We start from the raw sequence: 20,000 nt of genomic DNA, 5'->3' as shown, positions 1-20,000 counted from the left end.
CAAATATATTGCAGCTGTTGGACAACAATGTACTTTTGAGGCTGTTTTAGGCGAGAATGTAGCTGTTTAGATTGCAACAATGCAGTTTATTTATAAGGATAGTGCCTATTTTAAATTTTAATAATTTCTGAGATACAGCCCATCTCCATCCATCAGACTGTCATACTGAGCAGAGAAAAGAAGATTGACGTCCCTCCACAAGATGGCGACAGAGACCGCATAATAAGCCTTTAGATTACAAACTACAGTTGATCAAATTATTAGAAAATGGGTCAGTGACATTCTAAGTCAATCTCTGTCTTTTGTATGGTGTAGTGCTGTATTTATACCATAGTTTGGTAGTGTTTGCTTTGGCTTTTTTGGGGTTATTGTAATATCTCAGTTGCAACAGAGAAATACTGGGAAATGTCTCTAGATTCATTCAAATTCTAGCTCTAAAGTAATGTTGGTGAATTGGTAACCGTTTCTCCTGTTCTGACGTCAGCTGCAGATGTGAATGAATGGTGGAAGAAAGTAGTTCCTTATAGAAAAGGATTTTTAGACTTTGTGTTGGATTTTTTTTTCAAATGCATGATTATGTTGTCGAACTGTTGTATAAACACAGTATCATACTCGTAGCAGTGCGATATGGCTGTATATCATCACTAGTGGGACACTAGGGCCTCCCACCAGTGCCGAAATACAGCCAGCTACACTGCTAGCAGTGTGATATTGCTCGTCTATCTATTTTAACGTATTCACTAATGGTTAAGTTGGAAAATTCTTGGATGAGCTTATGTTATTCAGCGGTTATCTCAAAATAACATACCTTGGAATGTCACGACTGACCAGTCAGAATCGAGTATTCCAGGCAGCCGCATGATAAGGAATAAAGTACATGCAGATGGTTATTACTACGTATTAGTGTTGTTATTATATATTTTGTACTAAAAACATCCCCCTGGATGTACTTTATTCCTATTATTATGGCTACCATAAAATGTTAAATTAGACACGAAACAATTCTGAGCTGTAATCGTTTAATTATTTTTTTTATTAAATGCTAAGCTGTAAAAAACGAAAATGGCTGATGGGAGCATACACTAACCCATGCATTATTCAGTCACAAGATGGCGCCAAACAGTCAAAAACTGTGGCATGAAAGACAACTAGATACATAATAATATGTATATAAATATATGTATGTGAGGGTCAAGGCGATTTAAAGTTCCCGGATGAGTTTGGGGTATTTAGCGGTTGTTATCTTGGAATAACGTACCTTGTAATGTCAGTCACAAAATGAGTCAAAAACTGCAGGGATAGACAAGCGTATAAATATGGATTTTAACGTATAGACGGACAGTGATTCAAAGAATTCAGATGGTCCCGTGTTATTAATTTCTGTGGTTGTTATCTGGGAATAACATTTGTTGGAGTGTCATGACTGACCAATCAGAAACAAGTATTCAGCCATGTAATAAGTCCAAATAACATGTCTTGGAATGTCCTCAAGTATTTCTGAGAGACGAAATAATGTAACAATAGTATAAGTGTGATTCACCTGGTCGCAGATGTGCAGGGCAAATATAATGGCGAGGAAGCCCGTGGATGGATATTTGCCATGTTTCACCAACCAAATCTCATGAACATACTTAATAAAAGCAGGATGCAAAATCATCACCTATGGGAACAATACATATAAATCACACACTTTTAGGAGCATTAAACCCTTGTTTTGCATTTATTAGAATTACATAAATTTCACCAAACTAAACTAAAAACCGCCTTAAATTGATTTGCTGCTAATTTACTAACCCTCAGGCTATTCGAGATAAACCAGTGACGTTTATTACATCGTTAGGATGTGCATGTCCTGTTATCCATTCAAAAATTGAGTTATTCATTCATTGATTTTCTTTTCAGCTTAGTCCCTTTATTCATCAGGGGTCGCCACAGCGGAATGAACCGACAAAATTGAGTTATATTAAAGAGAAATATATATAAAAAAACAATAACAAGTTATGTGTTCGCATGTTGTAAATTTCTTAAACAAGTCAATCGTTTAACTTCGTAAGCCCTCATTGTACTGTTAGGATGTTGTTTTGACATTCAAAGTTCTGCATTGATAAACTGATTCATTGGATTTACCAAATTTTTTTAAGTTTAGTGGTTGCAAACAATTTATATAGGCTTAATATAGATAAATTAGTAAAAAGAATTAAATTAACTTAATCTGTTAAACGATATGTTTGTATGGATTTCTAAAAAGCACAAATGAAGCTAAGTGGGCGTGGCCAACCGTTGACATTTTGTTCATGCCTCATCACGCTGACCGGGGGTGACCAAACAACGGAAAAGAGGCGGAGCTGCAGATGCCTGCTAGCTTTTGCTTAGATAGACTTTTCTTTGGGTGAAACGCTTAACAGTTTTGCCAACTTACCAATTTTGTTGCTAGATTTAGCAACTTTTCATACTACCCCAGCAACTTTTTTAAAAAAAAAGCACCTAGCAACAAATTTAGCAATTTTAAACATTCTTTTGGCTACTTTTAGCAATTTTTCAAAAGAGCAGTGGCTGCAGGCTTCACTCAGTAGAGTAAATTGCTAGCTCAGATTGTTTTTCATAACTGTAACTTATTGATAAGTGTTAACATGTATATTTGTTGGTAATTTATGTAGCAATAAATTCCAATAATGCTACAATTGTTGTCACTTTCACAAATGTGTTAATTTTACAAGTTAAAAAGAGTAAATACACAAGCTGTTATTGTTTAAAAGGATGTAACTGTTCATTTTCAGTCGTATATTTTAAAAAAAATTCTTATCAAAAAGTGTTTGTATTACTTTTACAAATAGTCAACTCCATTTTATACAAATCTAAATGGACATATTTCAAATAATATTTTTGGTGAGATGGCCAGTCAATTTGAGAAAACAGTTATTTTGTATACTACAAGGTGAAGTTTTGAATTGTGATCACGCAATGACGTCATCGCGCAACGTAATATGTTATTATTAAGAACTTATTTATTGTGCATCTGGATGTAATGTTTTTATATAATAGAATACACTGCTCCTCAGAGATTAGATGGGCTTACACTTGTCAGATACTACGTGATGACGTCACTGATATGCAAATTAGTGCATGACGTCATCTGTCAACATTTAGCTAATTTTCGGGCAGGGTTTAGCTACTTTTCATTGGAAATAGTTGGCAACACTGCCGCTTAATACTTTATTACCTGCGACTCGTCTGTGTTCTGACCACATGTGCTTGGTTGTGCTCTATATAAATAAAGTGTTTAGTTTTTTAAAAACACTGGTGTAATACATTTCACTAAGCATTATTCTTATGACGTTTTTCTACATTATGAAAGCGGAAATTACTTCCAAACACTTTAAATAAACTAGTCTGTGTTAGTAAATGCAAGGCTATTAATGAAATCCAGGCATGACACTGTATGACTGATTTCAGGTGACTGTTCTAGAGCCTACACCTAATCAATCTGTCAGATTCTGGAGTGCATTACAGATCTAAAGAAAATCATAAATGATCCTAAATAAAACAAATACGGTAATAGAGATGGTTATAATTGTGTAATATCACTCACCTGGGAAATGAAGGCAATTCGAACAGTTTGTGAGCACAATTAACTGCACACAGCATGTCATATCATCTGATAATTGTAGGAAATAATCCCAAAAAGGCAACTGACTGTGTAAAGCCACATAAAACAAAAATACAATGTATATACCGAGTTCAGCAGCTCATCAGCTGGAATCAGCTGAGGTGAAGTGACTGCAACCTGCGAGACACATAGATATATACACTATATATCCCACACGGACCCTGAGCATACGTCATTAGCGCCGCCATATTTGTACAGTGCTCCCAGGATAAATGCCATTCAACCGCACTAGTCAAGACTGTTACATCAAGATGCTGGACTTTAGCGCTGTCTACGGGTGTAATAATGAGCAAACAAAGAAAACAAAGCACAAAGGCAGAACATTTCATAGGTAAGATTTAGTTTTTTACGTTTTCATATGTTATGAACTTTTGTGCTAAACAGGTAACGTTATTTATCACTTACTGCATTCACCATTAGTCAAAGTAGCTCCAACTCGCACTAAATACTCGGCTTATGCTAGTTTTGTCGAATAAAATCAGCAAACAATGGCAAAGAAATATGACAACGAGATGCTGCTGTGCTAGAAACTTCTATTTTTGTTGGCTAAGTGAACGAGTCGTTCATAACGGAGATTCATTCACAAACAAATCGCTCCCTCCGTTAGTATGAGAAGTGAAAGCAGGAGAGGAGGTGTGTTTCAGGACTGGGATTAGATCAGATTTAACAAGGAGGGTGGATAGTACATTATACATAAAAACACAAGCTTTTTGTCAGGAATGCCTGTGCGGGCACTGATCCATCAATGTAGAAAAGTGATGTAAAATTATAAGTTTCATAATATATATATATATATATATATATATATATATATATATATATATATATATATATATATATAATGCATCCTGACCTCCGGGAAAAATACCGATCATAGATATATGTGTATATGTGTATTTTTCTGGCTGTGGATGGCCACAGTCCTCCACTGCAGCTTGGTCCCGCATTAATTTCAAAGGAGCGCTACCCTGTACTAAAATGGCGGCTCTATTGACACATTCCTTCTAATAGACAACAACAGGGTAGGCGACATCTAATGTATATATCTATGAGCAAGACCAAGCTGTCACTCAAGTGGCCACACCCTTAATTATGCAGACTTAATATAAAGTAAATAGATGAGTTTTGAAATTCACCCCCCCCCCTCACAGTTGTCATGAAGGGTAATATTAGCTATATGAACCAAAATCGTTCTTTGTACCAGGCTGTGAACACCTTTTTTGTGCTGTAAAGTTGGCCATTTTCACAGTGGGCTCTATAATAATTTGCTCTATTAAGGAGCCAAGACCAGCGGAAATGTGATGAATTACAGTTTTAGTTACTTCCGTATTAGCTTCACAAAGGAGAGCGGGAGGTTGCCGCTTGGTTGAGACAACATGAAGGAATATTGTGGAATTGTTAATAGTCTTAGGGCAGTTTTGAAAAATGCTGTAGTCATGTCACCTGTGTCTGGCAAAAAGTATAAAGTACTTTTTTTTTTTTATCCTGACACTCTTCAAGCTCTTTGTGTTATGTCTCCCCTACACAGCCATCTTATCTAGATATTAAATCAGCACTATTTTTATTATTCATGGGAACATTACAGCAGTCAAGGCTGGTATTTACTCATAAAAGGTGATTAGAGCCTCGTATCAGCGTGTCAAACTCAGTCACTCACCTTATGTCTGTTGGCATTTATGCTGGCCCGTACTTTTTTGTAAGTTCTGTTAAAGACAAGAAAAGGAGAAATTAAAACACAAGGGAATATAAGATGTCACAAATTTAAGACACTTTGGCGCAGTAGGTAGTGCTGTCGCCTCACAGCAAAAAGGTCGCTGGTTCAAGCCTAGGCTGGGAGAGTTGGCATTTCGGAGTTCCCCTTTTTCAGATGAGACGCTAAACTGAGGTCTCGACTCTCTGTGGTCGTTAAAAATCCCAGGATGTCCTTCGAAAAGAGAAGGGGTTTAACCCCGGCATCCTTGCCAATTCTGCCCACTGGCCTCTGTCCATCATGGCCTCCTTACCCTCCCCATATCATAACTGGCTTCATGTCCTCTCCACCAATCAGCTGGTGAGCGGTCTGGCGCAAAATGGCTGCCGTCACTTCATCCAGGTGGTGTCGGATGAGGAGATTTCCCCACTATGTGTAAACCGCTCTGAGTGCCCAGAAAAACACTATAAAAATGTAAGGAATTATTATTATTATTATTATTATTATATGTGGAGTTTGCATGTTCTCCCCGTGTTCATGTAGTTTCCTCCGGGTACTTCGGTTTCCCCCACAAGTCCAAAGACGTGGTACAGGTGAATTGCTAAGCTAATATGTCCGCAGTGTGTGTGTGTATGGGTTGATGGGTTGCAGCTGGAAGGGCATCCGCTACGAAAAACATATGCTGCATAAGTTGGCGGTTCATTCCGCTGTGGCGACCCCAGATTAATAAAGGGACTAAGCCGAAAAGAAAACGAATGAATGAATGAAAATTAAGACAAAGAATTTTGTTGGTCGTCTTTTGTTATTCTGGAACCACCTTTGATATTGTGAAAAACAAACAAAACATTGATTCAAAATTGTATGGCAAACTTTTTTTTTTGTGGTTGCTGAGTTGACTCAACTTGAATGGAGTCAACTACAGTACCTGGGTTAAAAGTTAAATCAACTCAAAAGAGCTGTGCAGTAGGTTACCTACAAATGTTATTAGTTTAACTGAGATGTTTATATGTCCGTACTGCACTTTAACGAGGCCACTAAACTCCTCATGTCTTAATTCCAATTCTGTTTAGTTGATTATGACTTTAGTCGGATTAAGGTCATCAAAAATATCTGTTCACATGGTAGACTCTTAATCAGAATATTGTCGTAATGGTATTAAAATCAGAGTATTGGTGTACATAAACATACTCAATGATTAGTTCTCACCGTGTGATGTTCTTCGTGGTGAAGGAACTAATGAGCCACTCTATGTCCAGGACTTTGAATGGGGAAAGCACCAGGTAGGTGGAGTTGTCGAAATCCACAGCGCTCTCAGGATAGATAAACCGATGAGTGGTCTTAGACCCCACATCGTCCTCGTAGCCTTTTGTTGGGCCCATGTTTATCCTAACTTGAAAAAGCATGACTGGGTCAAGAAGCATGTGAAAGACGGGAGCAAATACAGTTGACGTCAAGGTGAATTTTTGTTTTCTTTTTCAAGCATTTCCCATATGATGTTTAACAGAGCAAGAAATTTCACACAGTATTTCCGATAATAATTTTTCTTCTGGAGAAAGTCTTATTGGTTTTATTTCTAGAATTTTTAAAAACTGTTTTAAGGTCAAAATTATTAGCCTGCTTAAGCTATTTTTTCAATTGTCTACAGATCCAATTACCCTAACTTCCCTAATTAATCTAGTGTTGGGGAATTTATTTGTTTTTGTCTTTTTGACTTTTTATTAAATAAGTGTAGCTGTATGATAGACATTACAACACGCCGTCCAGGTGGTCTCGCCGGTATTAAATGAACAAGCTGTCCTGGTTTTTAATTAAAAAGTGCAATTATTTCCTCGCTGTTAAAAGAGTCTGCAAGTTCGTGTTCCATGGATGCAGCAATGTTGTTATGGCATTTGGACATCGATGAGGCTAAGCGTGTCTTTATTCGCTTTATTCGATGCGCAGCAGGAAAAAAAGTTTCAGCAGTGCATGTAGTCGCTGGTAGTTCTCTCCCGGATTAGATCGATTTATTTTTATTTCAGTTAATGACAATTACTTTACATTTTAGTTTTTGTTTTTTCGTTCGTTTTCGTTAACTAATAACCTTGGTTCAGAATGATGGAATTTACCTTCTATGTGCGATTTGATTGGACAGGAATCACAGGTCTGATTTTTCTAATCCCGATAGACAGGACAAAATAAAGTAGTGGCTGCATGTTGAAGGAAAGTAGTGGAGTAAAAGTACCGATACAGCACTAAAAATGTCATGGGAGAGTAAAAACTACTTAGTAAACTACAGTTTCTGAGAAAAACTACGCAATTACAGTAATTTGTGTATTTGTACTTTGTTACTTTACACCACTGAATGTAGAGACACATTTGTGTGTCCAAATGTAAATAAATTCATTTTTTACGAATCAAATAAGCTATCTGATCGGAAAAAATAAACGCGTGAAGCGACCAGGAGTAAACAAGCCCACAAAGATACCGAACCAAATGTTTTTAATCATGTCTCGGAAATCAAGAGTTGAAGAGTATCAGAAAAAATTGTTATTCATGTCATTCTTTACCTGATGACAAAGTTATGAGCGTCTATGAGACGTCCATAACGGGATCCTTTAAGGTTGCCGGAGTTTCCGATTATAGCACAAGTCCTGCAGCGGTTTGGACTCGCGTTTGTGTATCGTGTTTTATCGGGAAACAGAGAAAACATCTTTTCCACCACCGCTCTGTAGTCGCTGTCCTTCTTATTTTTCTGAAGCCCCTGCAAATGCCATGCAAAAGAGACTTGAATAAAGAGTAGATAGATCTTTTTATTTATATATATATATATATATATATATATATATATATATATATATATATATATATATATATATATATATATATATATATATATATATATATATATATATATATATATATATATTTATCACAATATATACCTTCCAGTACTTGTAGACGTCTTTATTAAGCACATAGTTTCCCCGGGTGAGCAGTAGTTGAATAGAGGGGTCAAAGAGTTCATTAAACCAGGTACTGTGGCTTTTCTCTCTGACACAGTCTTTGCATGCACAGCATCTTTCCGATGGATCTGTGGGGGGTTGAAAAACCAGGTGCATGCAAAGGATGATCACACAGATGACGACTGTCACATATTGACCCCGGCGGTGTGTTATATTTAACACCTGCATCTTTGCTCCTCTGCTCTTCTGTCAAATAAAAGTTGTACAAAACACACTTAAGATGAATTATATATATGCACTTGAAGTCAGAATTATTAGAATTATTATTATTGAATTATTAGCCCCCCCCGGTCATATTTTTCCTCAATTTCTGTTTAACGGAGAGCAGATTTTTTCAACACATTTCTAAACATAATAGTTTTAATAACTCATTTCTAATAACTAATTAATTTAATCTTAGCCATGATGAGTAAATAATATTTGACTAGATATTTTTCAAGACACTTCTATACAGCTTAAAGTGACATTTAAAGGCTTAACTGGGTAAATTAGATTACAGGTTGGAGTAATTAGGTTTGTTCTGTAGACTATCGAAAAATAATTCGCTTAAAGGGGCTAATAATATTGGTCTTAAAATAGATAAAAAAAAAAAGCTTTTATTCTTGCCAAAAAAAAAAGACTTTCTCCAGAAGAAAAAATATTATCAGACATACCGTGAATACATCCTTGCTCTGTTAAACATCATTTGGTAAATATTTAAAAAAGAAAAACAAAATAATTTATATTAACTCTTTTATAATTTATATTAACACGCATGCACACACACAGTGTTAAGCATAACTGAGTAAATATTTTTAATCAATTTCTAAGTTAATGTAAACAAAACAGATTTAATAAACAGATATATTTATAAAAATGTGATTTTAGTCACTGAACTTGTTTAGAAATAGAAAGTTTATACATTTAAATTCAAGCATACTATTGCAACAAAACAATTACGAACTACAAAACTATGTTTTACTTTTTGTTTCTCTTGATTTGTCATCTTTGTAAACATTTTATTTAATATTTTTCTCTAATATATATTTAGATGTACTAATCATCAGTTCCAGATTTGGCTTCAGTATACTGACTAATCTAATGTCTATGCACAAATATAACATTGTATAGCTATTAAAAATACGAATTGAAACGAGAGATTTGTGAGGGGTAAATTTATATATGCTGAGCACTGTATAATACAAATTATATTTAAATATAAATAAATAAATATATATATTACATTTCTTTAGTCTTATTTGTATATTTTATGTACACTTTGCATGTTTGTTTATGCACACATACATATATACAAACATTTGTAGCCCAAATTTATCTTAGGGAGAAATATTAAATCAAATTTAAAAAAATAGCAAAAATCAAGAGAAACAATATATATATATATATATATATATATATATATATATATATATATATATATATATATATATATATATATATATATATATATATATATATATATATAAAAATATTGTTGAAATGTTGTAGTTTGTAATTTTTTTTTGCAATACTATGCATGAATTTAAATGTATTATCTTTCCATTTCTAAACATGTTCTGTGAATAAAAAAATTAATAAATATATTTGTTAAATAAATCTGTTTTGTTCAAATGCACCAAAATATATTACTCATATTCACTGAGAAAAGGATAAAAATATTCATTTTCAAAATGGAGTGTACTCATATGCTGAGCACTGTATATACATAATGCATTATGCACAATAATATCATTTGACAGCACTAGAAATTTGAGCATATTTATAAAACCAGTCACTGTTACAATTCATTATTTAACATTTTAAATCAATAAATTATTTGGTTGAAATAATATTTAATGCATTGAATCTGCTGAAATGATATAAGCCACAAATCTATTTGTATCTCTTTTGTACCTTAAGCACAAACTGCACTGTAATTGCACAGGGCGTAAAGAGAGACAGAATCAAAGTTCATCACACATTGCTCTTATACTAGCTGAGATAAATAAGGTTACAGGCATGGTTTCACGCACGCAATCAGTAACACTCAACCATTGCAGTTAATCTGTATTATTATTATCAATTTAATAATATAGGATGCAGCATAAAACTCTAATGCATATCACTGATTAGGAAAAACTAAATACATTTTTAAGCATCAAATAATCATGTGGATTATTGCCCCTTCTTTTTATTTCCCCCCCTAATTTCTGTTTATTGGAGAACAGATTCTCTCAACACATTTCTAAACATAATAGTTTTAATAACTCATCTCTAATAACTGATTTATTTTATCTTTGCCATGATGACAGTAAATAATATTTGACTAGATATTGTTCAAGATACTTACAGCCTAAAGCTCATAAGGGCTAATAAAATAATAATAAGTCCCTAAAATGGTGTTTAAAAATTAACAAACTGCTTTTATTCTAGCCAAAATAAAACAAATAAGACTTTCTCCAGAAGAAAAAATATTATCAGACATACTGTGAAAATGTCTTTGCTCTGTTAAACATCATTTGGGAAATATAACATTTTTTTAAAAAATAATAATAATCAAAGGGGGGCTAATAATTCTGACTTCATCTGTATTTATTTAACTTACACTGTACAGTACCCCAAGTTTCTCTCTTATATTCAACACACAAAAAAAGATATTTAAATAAATGTTGGTAGCCAGAATCCATTGGGAACACTAGTATTTTTTCTAAAGTCAGATCGTATATTGTGTTCAACAGAAAAATAAAGCTTATTAAGGTGTAAAATGAATGTTTTGAGCTTAAACACTGTGAAACACAGCTCAATACACTGTAAAAATAAAGTCTTACTGCCTTACATTTTTAGCTGAATCAAATACATTTTCTAGTCATCTCAACTTACATCAGTCACACTGACTAAAATATTATGTTAAGTTTAATATAAGTTTAAAAAATGAGTTGAAACTTGATTAACATAACTAAAATCAGTTAAAGTAATGTATTTGTGTCATAGTGAAGTGTAATACATACAATGTTGTCATACATACAGTGTAAAAAGAGTGAGTAAATGCTCAATATGGGTGAACTATCCCTTTAACAGGTGTTTTACTGTAGCCTATACCTGATTTACATTTATTTTACATCCTTTTTCACAGCCTAAGCTACTTCATGCATCATGACAACAAGAGTCAGTCCATGTAATCTGCTGTTTGTCTTACATGACGTTATCTGGAATTGATTTGCTCGATAAATTAATGTTTTAATAACAGTATAATTTAACTACAGTTTAACGTTATTTTAATTGTTGTTTTAAATTAATATACACTACAGATGCTGCTAATATGTATATTTACAGCCCGAGTTGAATTCGCTGGCTAGTGTCTTCATGAGCTCTACAACTAGTCGACTACATGTAAAATGGCTCAGTTGAATGCAAACAGCGTCAGTTGGAGATAGATTAAGCTTCATCTTACACATTATTTTTTTATTCCAAAAATGAGGTGATTTTATTTTTGAGAGAAGTGCAAATGGATTCAAACGTACCTGAACGATCCCATCTGTTTGCAAACCCAGGGTTACTGAGAAAGCCCCACCTGTGAGGGTTGTTCTTCCAGCTGACCTTTGCTCCTGGAGTATTTTCTTTTACATGTCTGGTTCATAAAGCACGCCCATGAAAATCGGTGGTGTTTTCCATATGTCTTTGAGCTTTTCCATACGGCACCGTCCTGAAAATTGTGGGTATTTAACGTTTTATTGGATTTTTCGTTATAAATAAGGTATGGTTTTATTACAGTAAATTTGTTGCTATCTAATTGCTTTTTTATATTCAGCACTGATTCATAAATGGCTATTTTTACATGCTTTAGGCTTTTACAAACCTGTGTAGCTCAAACCTTAAATTTTTTCCAGTTTGTGGTTATTTAATGTTACGTTGCCAGTTATGAAAAGAAAATGCTAAAAGATATATTTAACTGATTTGAGAGCAGTTCGAGGCGACATTGATCAGCACTGTCGCCTCACAGCAAGAAGGTCGCTGGTTCGTGTCCCAGCTGGGCCAGTTGGCATTTCTGTGTGGAGCTTGCATGTTCTCCCCATGTTGGCGTGGGTTTCCTCTGGGTGCTGCGTTTACCCCACAGTCCGAAGATATGCTCTATAGGGGAATTTGATAAACTAAATTGTGTATGTGTGGAAATGTGAGAGTGTATAGGTGTTTCTCAGTACTGGGTTTCTGCTGGAAGGGCATCCGCTGTGTAAAACATATGATGGATAAGTTGGCGGTTCATTCTGCTGTGATGCTTTAATTAACCGAATTAGATGGTAAAATATGAAGGACAAAACCTATATAATAATAATAATATATATATATATATATATATATATATATATATATATATATATATATATATATATATATATATATATATATATATATATATATATATTTATGCAGGAATTTGTAGATTTATATGTAAATTTGTTTATTTATTGTTTTATTTTTGCAGGAATATGTGAATTTATTAATTTATTTGCATATTTTTTATTTATTGCTTTATTTATGCAGAAATTTGTGTATTTCTTTATTGTTTTATTTGCTGGAATTTATGTATTTCTTTATTTATTCATTGATTTGCATATTTATTTATTTATTGTTTTATTTATACAGGAGTTTTGTAAATTTATTTACACATTTATTTATTTATTTATTTATTTATTGTTTTATTTATGCAAGAATTTGTGTATTTATTTATTTATTTGCATATTTATTTATTTATTGTTTTATTTATGCAGGAATTTGTGTATTTATTTATTCATTGATTTGCATATTTATTTATTTATTGTCTTATTTATACAGGAATTTGTAGATTTATATACACATTTATTTATTTATTGTTTTATTTATGTAAACATTTGTGTATTTATTTATTTATTTATTTGCTTATTTATTTATTTATTGTCTTATTTATGCAGGAATTTGTGTATTTATTCATTTATTTGCGTATTTTATTTATTTATTTATTTATTTATTTATTTATTTATTTATTTATTTATTTATAGCAACAATGCCAAGTGGTAAGAAAAGGGGGTGTATAAAACTCGGTCCTGGAGGGCCGGTGTGGCGCTGAGTTTAGCTCCAACTTTCTTCACCGCTCAGCCAGTAAGTTTAGTATATCTAGCAGGAGCTTGATTAGCTGTTCAGGTGTGTTTAATTAGGATTGAAGCTAAACTCTCCAGGACACCGGTCATCCACTACCGAGTTTGGACACCACAGCATGGCTGCACACGGAAGTAAGGAGATGCACAAATTAGTATTATCTGTCATTATTACGAATTTTTACCACAAACACGCACATGCTTCAATACATTTATAACCGCGTTCATGTTTTACCGTCATGCTTTAAAAACAATCGCTAAAATAAAAACCGCTAGCTTTTGCTAACAATAATCCATAACAAACTCATGTGCACCCCTTTACAGTCTGTTAGGGGAAGGGGTTCGGGTACAAAAATAGAATTGGGATTGTGCCTAAACCGAAGGGAAAATGAACGAATGAATGAAAGATATATATTTTTGGTTTTAATCACGTGTTCTCCCCGTGTTCGCGTGGGTTTCCTCCGGGTGCTCCAGCAGTTTACCCCACAGTCCAAACACATGCGGTACAGGTGAATTGGGTAGGCTAAATTGTCCATAGTTTATGAGTCTATATGGATGTTTCCCAGAAATAAGTTAAAGCTGGAAGGCCATCCGCAGCGTAAAACATGTGCTGGATAAATTGGCGGTTCATTCTGCTGTGGCGACCCCAGATTAATAAAGGGACTAAGCCGAAAAGAAAATGAATGAATGAATGTTTTTAACCCTGTAAGACCTGACATATAAAAAAAAAATAGACAGAAAATTCTAATGTCTGGAACTGAGATGTTTATTAAACCATCTTGCATAATAATAATAATAATAATAATAATAATAATAATAATGATAATAATAATAATAATAATAATAAATAAAATATTTGCCATATAATTTTTTTTTCATTTATTTTGCATCACATTTGATAAACCAGGCGTTTGTGCAACTTTTTGCTCAAAACAATGATAATTTTAATTACAAAAAAGTTTGCCCTTAACATTTTGACAAAAGAGAACATTTCAGGCAGTTTATGTCTTCATTTATTTTTTACATTAAGCATTTTACAGTGTTTTATTTCTCTTTGTGGTACAGTAGGCGTAATAGTAGTTTCAGTTCTTGTTCAGGCAAAGATGCACTTTACCTTTACACAGTACACAGAAGTGGCAAGGCATTGCTGGTGCAGTGTTTTCACTCTGTCAGGTTTCTCCATGTTGGAAAATAATCAGGGTCATGCCTTTAAACATTAAAAGGCGCACCGCAGCATGACCTTTTATAGGGTGCATGTTCATGTACATGCCTAGGACTTTCTCAATCTCTATGGCATCTGTGTTTATAGACATGCCATCTTTGAATATACTGTACAGGTTTATTTGTTCTCCAGTGTCCTGTAGCATTTCATCAGAGGCCAACTATTTTAATATTGTACATATACAGAGTCCATAATAATAGATGGCAATTACAGTGCCATATAGCAGTTAAGGGAAGATGATGAGGAGGGATGGAGTCCTTGGGCTATGTATGATGATGATGATGATGATCATTCAGACAGCTGTGATGAGGAAGATTATCAAGAAAAAAAAGTTTAGTCCGGAAAAGAAGATGAGGTCCCAACAATACAAACACAGGACACAGTCAGAAAGCAGTCGGTCTGAGTCCTCTGTGCCTTCCTCAGCAGATGCAATGAACTCAACAAATGTACCATGATATTGTATTTCCATCTTTTCTTTTTGCATCGCCATTTGCTGACTGCTTTCTGACTGTGTTTGTGCAGTTGGGACCTTCTGTGCTTGTCTGGACTACACTTTCTTCATGATAATCTTCCTCATCACTGCTGTCTGAATGACCATCATCATGCATGGCCCGAGGAGTACATCCCTCCTCCTCATCCTCCCCTAACTACTCTCTCTCACTTCAATTGTCATATAGACTATTATGCTGATGACATTACCAAGACACTTTAATTTTTCTATCATTTTCCTCTATTGTTTTGACATCTAAAAATACACACAAATTGATTAATGTAGTTTATAGATTATGAATTGTTGTAAAAATATCCACAATGTATTTTAAAATGGTGTTTCAATTACCAATTATAATAATTTAATAATTCATTTATTTTATTTGTAAATGCCGAATTTCTAGACACCCAAGGTCGCCTTACAGTACGCATCAACAGACATGCTAAAACAAATTAAACATTACTAAAAACAATCATTGACCAAACAAGTTAAAACACAATAGCGAATATAAAAGAACATAATAAAAACATGATAAATAGATTGTTAAAGAAAAGCCTGCTTAAAAAGAGGGGAAAACTGTGCTGTTATCAATGTCTATAGTGAAATTATCAGTCCAAAAACAGTGTTAGTGTTGCATTATATTGACTACATTACAAAAAAGTGACATGTTTATTCGGAAATAAAGCTCATTATATACCTGTTGTATCAAATGTGATGCATGCATTTAAAAACAATTTATTTGCAACAAAATAAATTAATTATGCATCGTTTCAATCGAGAAAAACTTTAATAAAGTTAGTAACCCTATACATTTTATCTTTACTATAACAACTTGAAATTAAATAGCTTTTAGCCAAAAAGCATCTGAGTAATTCAAAAAGGCCTTCCATGGCCTGCAGTGTCAAGAACATCCACAAGGGGGAGAATACAAGCAACACATCATTGCAACAGGTTTTTAATCAAAATATTGATCAGGTTGATATTATACAGGTCTTAGAAACTCGTGTATTAAATATGATACATGCGGCTCAAACATCAAACTTTTTTCCATTTTCTCCAAGGTTTTTGATGGTGATTTTAAAAAGTACATCATTGAAATGTTATCACTCTAAATAAATGTTTTTTTAAATAATAAAAAAATAAATAAAAACTCAACGTACACGTCACTGATTTAAAAGAGAGATCAGAGTGGGTTGTTTGCTGTACAGGGCTAACCAGTTTCTCTGTTCTTAGAAAGACAGTGAAATCCTCCCACACAATCAGTTCTGGGTTTGACAGGCATGCAGGCATCACTCGATTACAGTCAGGAGACTTTAATTTAGACAAAAAATGTAAGTAAACTGTAAATTGTTCTTTTTTATTTCTGTGTGTCGATTACAGATGCTTTGTTCATCATTTGTTCAAGTTAGTTTTGATTCAGTGATGATGTTTGTGGTTAAAACTTGTTGTATAACCTTTATTTGATCAGAATCAGAATGAGCTTTGCTTGTCAAGTGTGAACAAACACATGGAATTTTTTTGTGGATTAGAAATCAATGATAAATTTATAAATGCACACACACACACACATATATATATATATATATATATATATATATATATATATATATATATTAGATGTGTATATATTATACACTCTCAGAAAAAGTAGTGCAATGTTGTATCAAAGAAGGTTTCAAACCTTTGTCACTGAGGCAGTACATTTTTATGGAACAGAATTGTATCATAAGGCAAAGAAACACATTTGTACCATTGCAGTTTGTACTTTTTAGGGACATGATTTGTACCATGGGAAACCAAAATGTACCGTTGGTCTTTAAAACCTGCACATACCATATCGTACCTTCATTAAATGTAGAAATCTGATACACGAAGGTACCACTACACACTTTGTACCTTAACAGTGTCAAATGTGTTCTCTCACAAACTATTAAAAGGCATTTTTCTGTATTCAGAATGGGTCAGTTTATTTGCAGTTAATGTAAAACATCAAATATTTTAAACAATTTTTAAAAAAAGTTTATTTTTGTGTAAATGCACTTTTTCTATTTACAATAAAGAAAAAAATACTTCAACATCAATCAAAAGATCTATTTTTTTATTAAACATTTCACAACACTTTTTACAAAAATGTTTCAGAAACACATTCTCCCATCTACAATACTAAACTTTTTTTTTTTTCTAATTTCCTCACAGTATCATTATTAAGTTCATTTAATTTGCTTTATTTTAAAATAGAAATGTAATTATGCACAAGTATTGAGATATGCACAATGTTTGATTAGTTTTACAATAGTGAAATGTCTGTATGAACACTTTGCATATACAGCACTGTTGTCAGCTAGTGGAAAGCCAACGCCACGGATATTAATAATGAAAACATATAGATATCAATAATGAAAATGTATTTATTACAAAATAATTATTAAAAATGCCTTAAATGTTTACAATGACTATAGTTTTGTTTTATTGAACTTAATAATTAATGAATTTCTTTAAACATATGCTTTTAAATGATGATTCATGTTTTAATATGTATATTATTCATAAAATCACTTTACCTTTCCAGTCATATTTATTTTCATAAATATTATAATAAAGTTGTCCAACACTTATGTACCTTTTATATGAGAACAATTCGTCACCTTAGATTATAATAATAAGGTTCTATCTGCGTTCTGAATGACTGTGAGATATTGAGCTTCAAAGTTTTTGTATTCCATATAGCAAACGGTATGTGTGTTGCATTTGTTGTTTTAAATAAAAAGTCCTAATGTAAACAACTTGTATAAAAACATCCCATAATGTAAATAAGTTGTCATTTAATGAAAATCTGTCAATAACTTAATTTTGACAAAAATATCAGATAGAACCTTGTAATTCTAAGGTGACGATTTGTGTACTGTCATTTTTACCATAAAGGGTACAGAATAGTATCATAAGAGGTCTTTTCTGAACTATATAAGGTTCAACTTTTACAAAGGTACAACACTGTTCCTCAAGGAACATTATTTGTACCACCCTGTACCTTTTTTCTGATAGTGTATATACATCTAAATCAATCCTGTGCGATTTATTTTCATGTAAATCTATTTCAAGCATTCAGGTTTTTCATCTTACGTTGTAAAGTTCTACCATTAATAAGTTTATGAATGTTTATGGTTTAACACACCTTAAAGACTTGCTTTAGAAATGTCAAATGCTCATTAAAAGTACTCTGGTCATGTTTTTACACCTTAAGAAGATGTGAACATTTAATTGTATTTAAAGAGCTCCTATTATGCATAATAATAGGTCATATTTTGGTTTTGGGGATCTCCAACAATATTAATATGCATGCATTCATTGTCTTATAATTTGCATTTATTTTTACCGAATTACTAGGGCCAGATTGAATCTGCTAAATTTTTTTGGTAATTCTGTGCAGAATTTTGGTAAAAATCTGCAGATTTATGACGAATGATTTTAAGAGTATCATAACTAAAATCTTAATATATGAAATAAAAGTAATACCCTTTTTAACTTGTATTTAATGTTTATAATGCAAATTCAATTAGATCCACTTAATTGGTAAACAAAGCAAGTCTCTCAAATAATATATCTACTGAAAGACAGAAAATATTACTTTACAAACTATATTGCAAATAAATCATGTAAATATTTTTATATTAGTAAATAATTATTCTGACATTAATTTAAAAACTGAATAAATATAAATGTACACACATTTACACAAGCAAATAAACAGAATCAATGATGAGCTAAAAGTCTGCGCAATTCTGCGCGCGCAGATTCTGTGTGGGCCTACCAATTACCACTACGACTTCCATATGGTTTGTTTAGCGATTCATTTGTTCCCAAACCCCTCATTAGCTCGATGCTAATCTATGGTGATTGGTCGATGACTCAGTCTATTGCGATTGTTCTACTGCGTTTAGACAGAGAAATGCCCACCATGGCTTATCAACAAATTTGAAGTAGTCAGAGTGCAGAGTGTATGTGTGAGCCCAATGCAGGAGTGCATTAAAGCAATGCAGTTTTACATCAGCATATTGCTTCATTCTTAACCATGAGTAATTCAGTTCATTATTAATACACACTGTAGCAAAAGCTGAACTATCTCCTTGCTCTATTAAACAGCACTTGGGAAATATGTGAAATATAATTTTCACAGGAGGGCTAGTAATGCATTTTAGGAAATCATTTAATTAATCTAGATTTAAAAACTATAGGCGCAGTAAGAGAACTACTCTTGTTTTCTTTACTCCTTTAAAAATGGCTTTCATTAATCATTTCTCTCCATTGTAGTTTATCACTTTCTGACGAGGAATCTCCTAAAGTCCCCCAAGCAGCCTTCAAAACCATGTTCTGTAGGAATCACATAAAGACAATCTTCATGGTTCTGCTGAGCACCACCATCTGTACCCTAACCATCAATAATGTTCCTTACGAAGACATTATGAAGAACGTGATGAACAGCAGCATAGTAGAGCATTTCTTTCATGAAGAGGCCTGTGCGTGTATGGAGCGATGTTTGGCTGCCAGTGAAGACAAGTGGTTCACCGAGCGATTCAGAAGGGACGTACCGCCGCTGCTGTCCCTCTGCAACAGCACTCTTCCAGATCACATCTACACATGGTGGCAGGTATTCACTTCACAATCCTCTTAAGTTATTTATTATTGTGAAATAATAAGTGGACTTTCATTCAGGGTTAGGCCCTGTCCACATGAACACAACTATTTTCAAAACTGCACTTTTATCCATGCAGTTTCACTGTTTGTCCACAAGAAAACGAGTGTCAAGTGACTGAAACCAAACCT

At 33.2% G+C, this 20,000-nt stretch overlaps 2 protein-coding genes across 6 annotated transcripts in view; one reads left to right on the top strand and one right to left on the bottom strand.

The window, feature by feature from the left end:
* Positions 1–11,982, bottom strand: part of st3gal1l2 (ST3 beta-galactoside alpha-2,3-sialyltransferase 1, like 2) — a 13,190-nt gene extending 1,208 nt beyond the window's left edge. The window contains exons 1-6 of one of the 2 annotated variants that reach the window (XM_087295308.1): positions 11,860–11,982; positions 8,279–8,545; positions 7,904–8,097; positions 6,564–6,747; positions 5,325–5,370; positions 1,541–1,660 (exon numbers count right to left, since the gene is read on the bottom strand). In XM_087295308.1, coding sequence (XP_087151434.1) covers positions 1,541–1,660; positions 5,325–5,370; positions 6,564–6,736 — 339 coding nt within the window. In that variant the 5' untranslated portion in view covers positions 6,737–6,747; positions 7,904–8,097; positions 8,279–8,545; positions 11,860–11,982. The remainder of the gene's footprint in view (positions 1–1,540; positions 1,661–5,324; positions 5,371–6,563; positions 6,748–7,903; positions 8,098–8,278; positions 8,546–11,859) is intronic. The other variant, XM_087295307.1, reaches the window with a different exon arrangement.
* Positions 11,979–20,000, top strand: part of LOC100334439 (CMP-N-acetylneuraminate-beta-galactosamide-alpha-2,3-sialyltransferase 2) — a 21,713-nt gene continuing 13,691 nt past the window's right edge. For 2 of the 4 annotated variants that reach the window (XM_087295297.1, XM_087295300.1), the window contains exons 1-3: positions 13,566–13,602; positions 16,413–16,510; positions 19,488–19,824. In XM_087295297.1, coding sequence (XP_087151423.1) covers positions 19,543–19,824 — 282 coding nt within the window. In that variant the 5' untranslated portion in view covers positions 13,566–13,602; positions 16,413–16,510; positions 19,488–19,542. Of the gene's footprint in view, positions 12,093–13,565; positions 13,603–16,412; positions 16,511–19,487; positions 19,825–20,000 lie in introns of those variants that run through there. The other 2 variants (XM_087295298.1, XM_087295299.1) reach the window with 2 other exon arrangements.

This window comes from Danio rerio, chromosome 19, assembly GCF_052040795.2.
Source record: "Danio rerio strain M-AB ecotype USA chromosome 19, GRCz13ab, whole genome shotgun sequence".
Lineage (NCBI taxonomy): Eukaryota > Metazoa > Chordata > Actinopteri > Cypriniformes > Danionidae > Danio > Danio rerio.
Note: the sequence above shows the minus strand (reverse complement) of the source record. Positions and strands in the feature narration are given on the sequence as shown.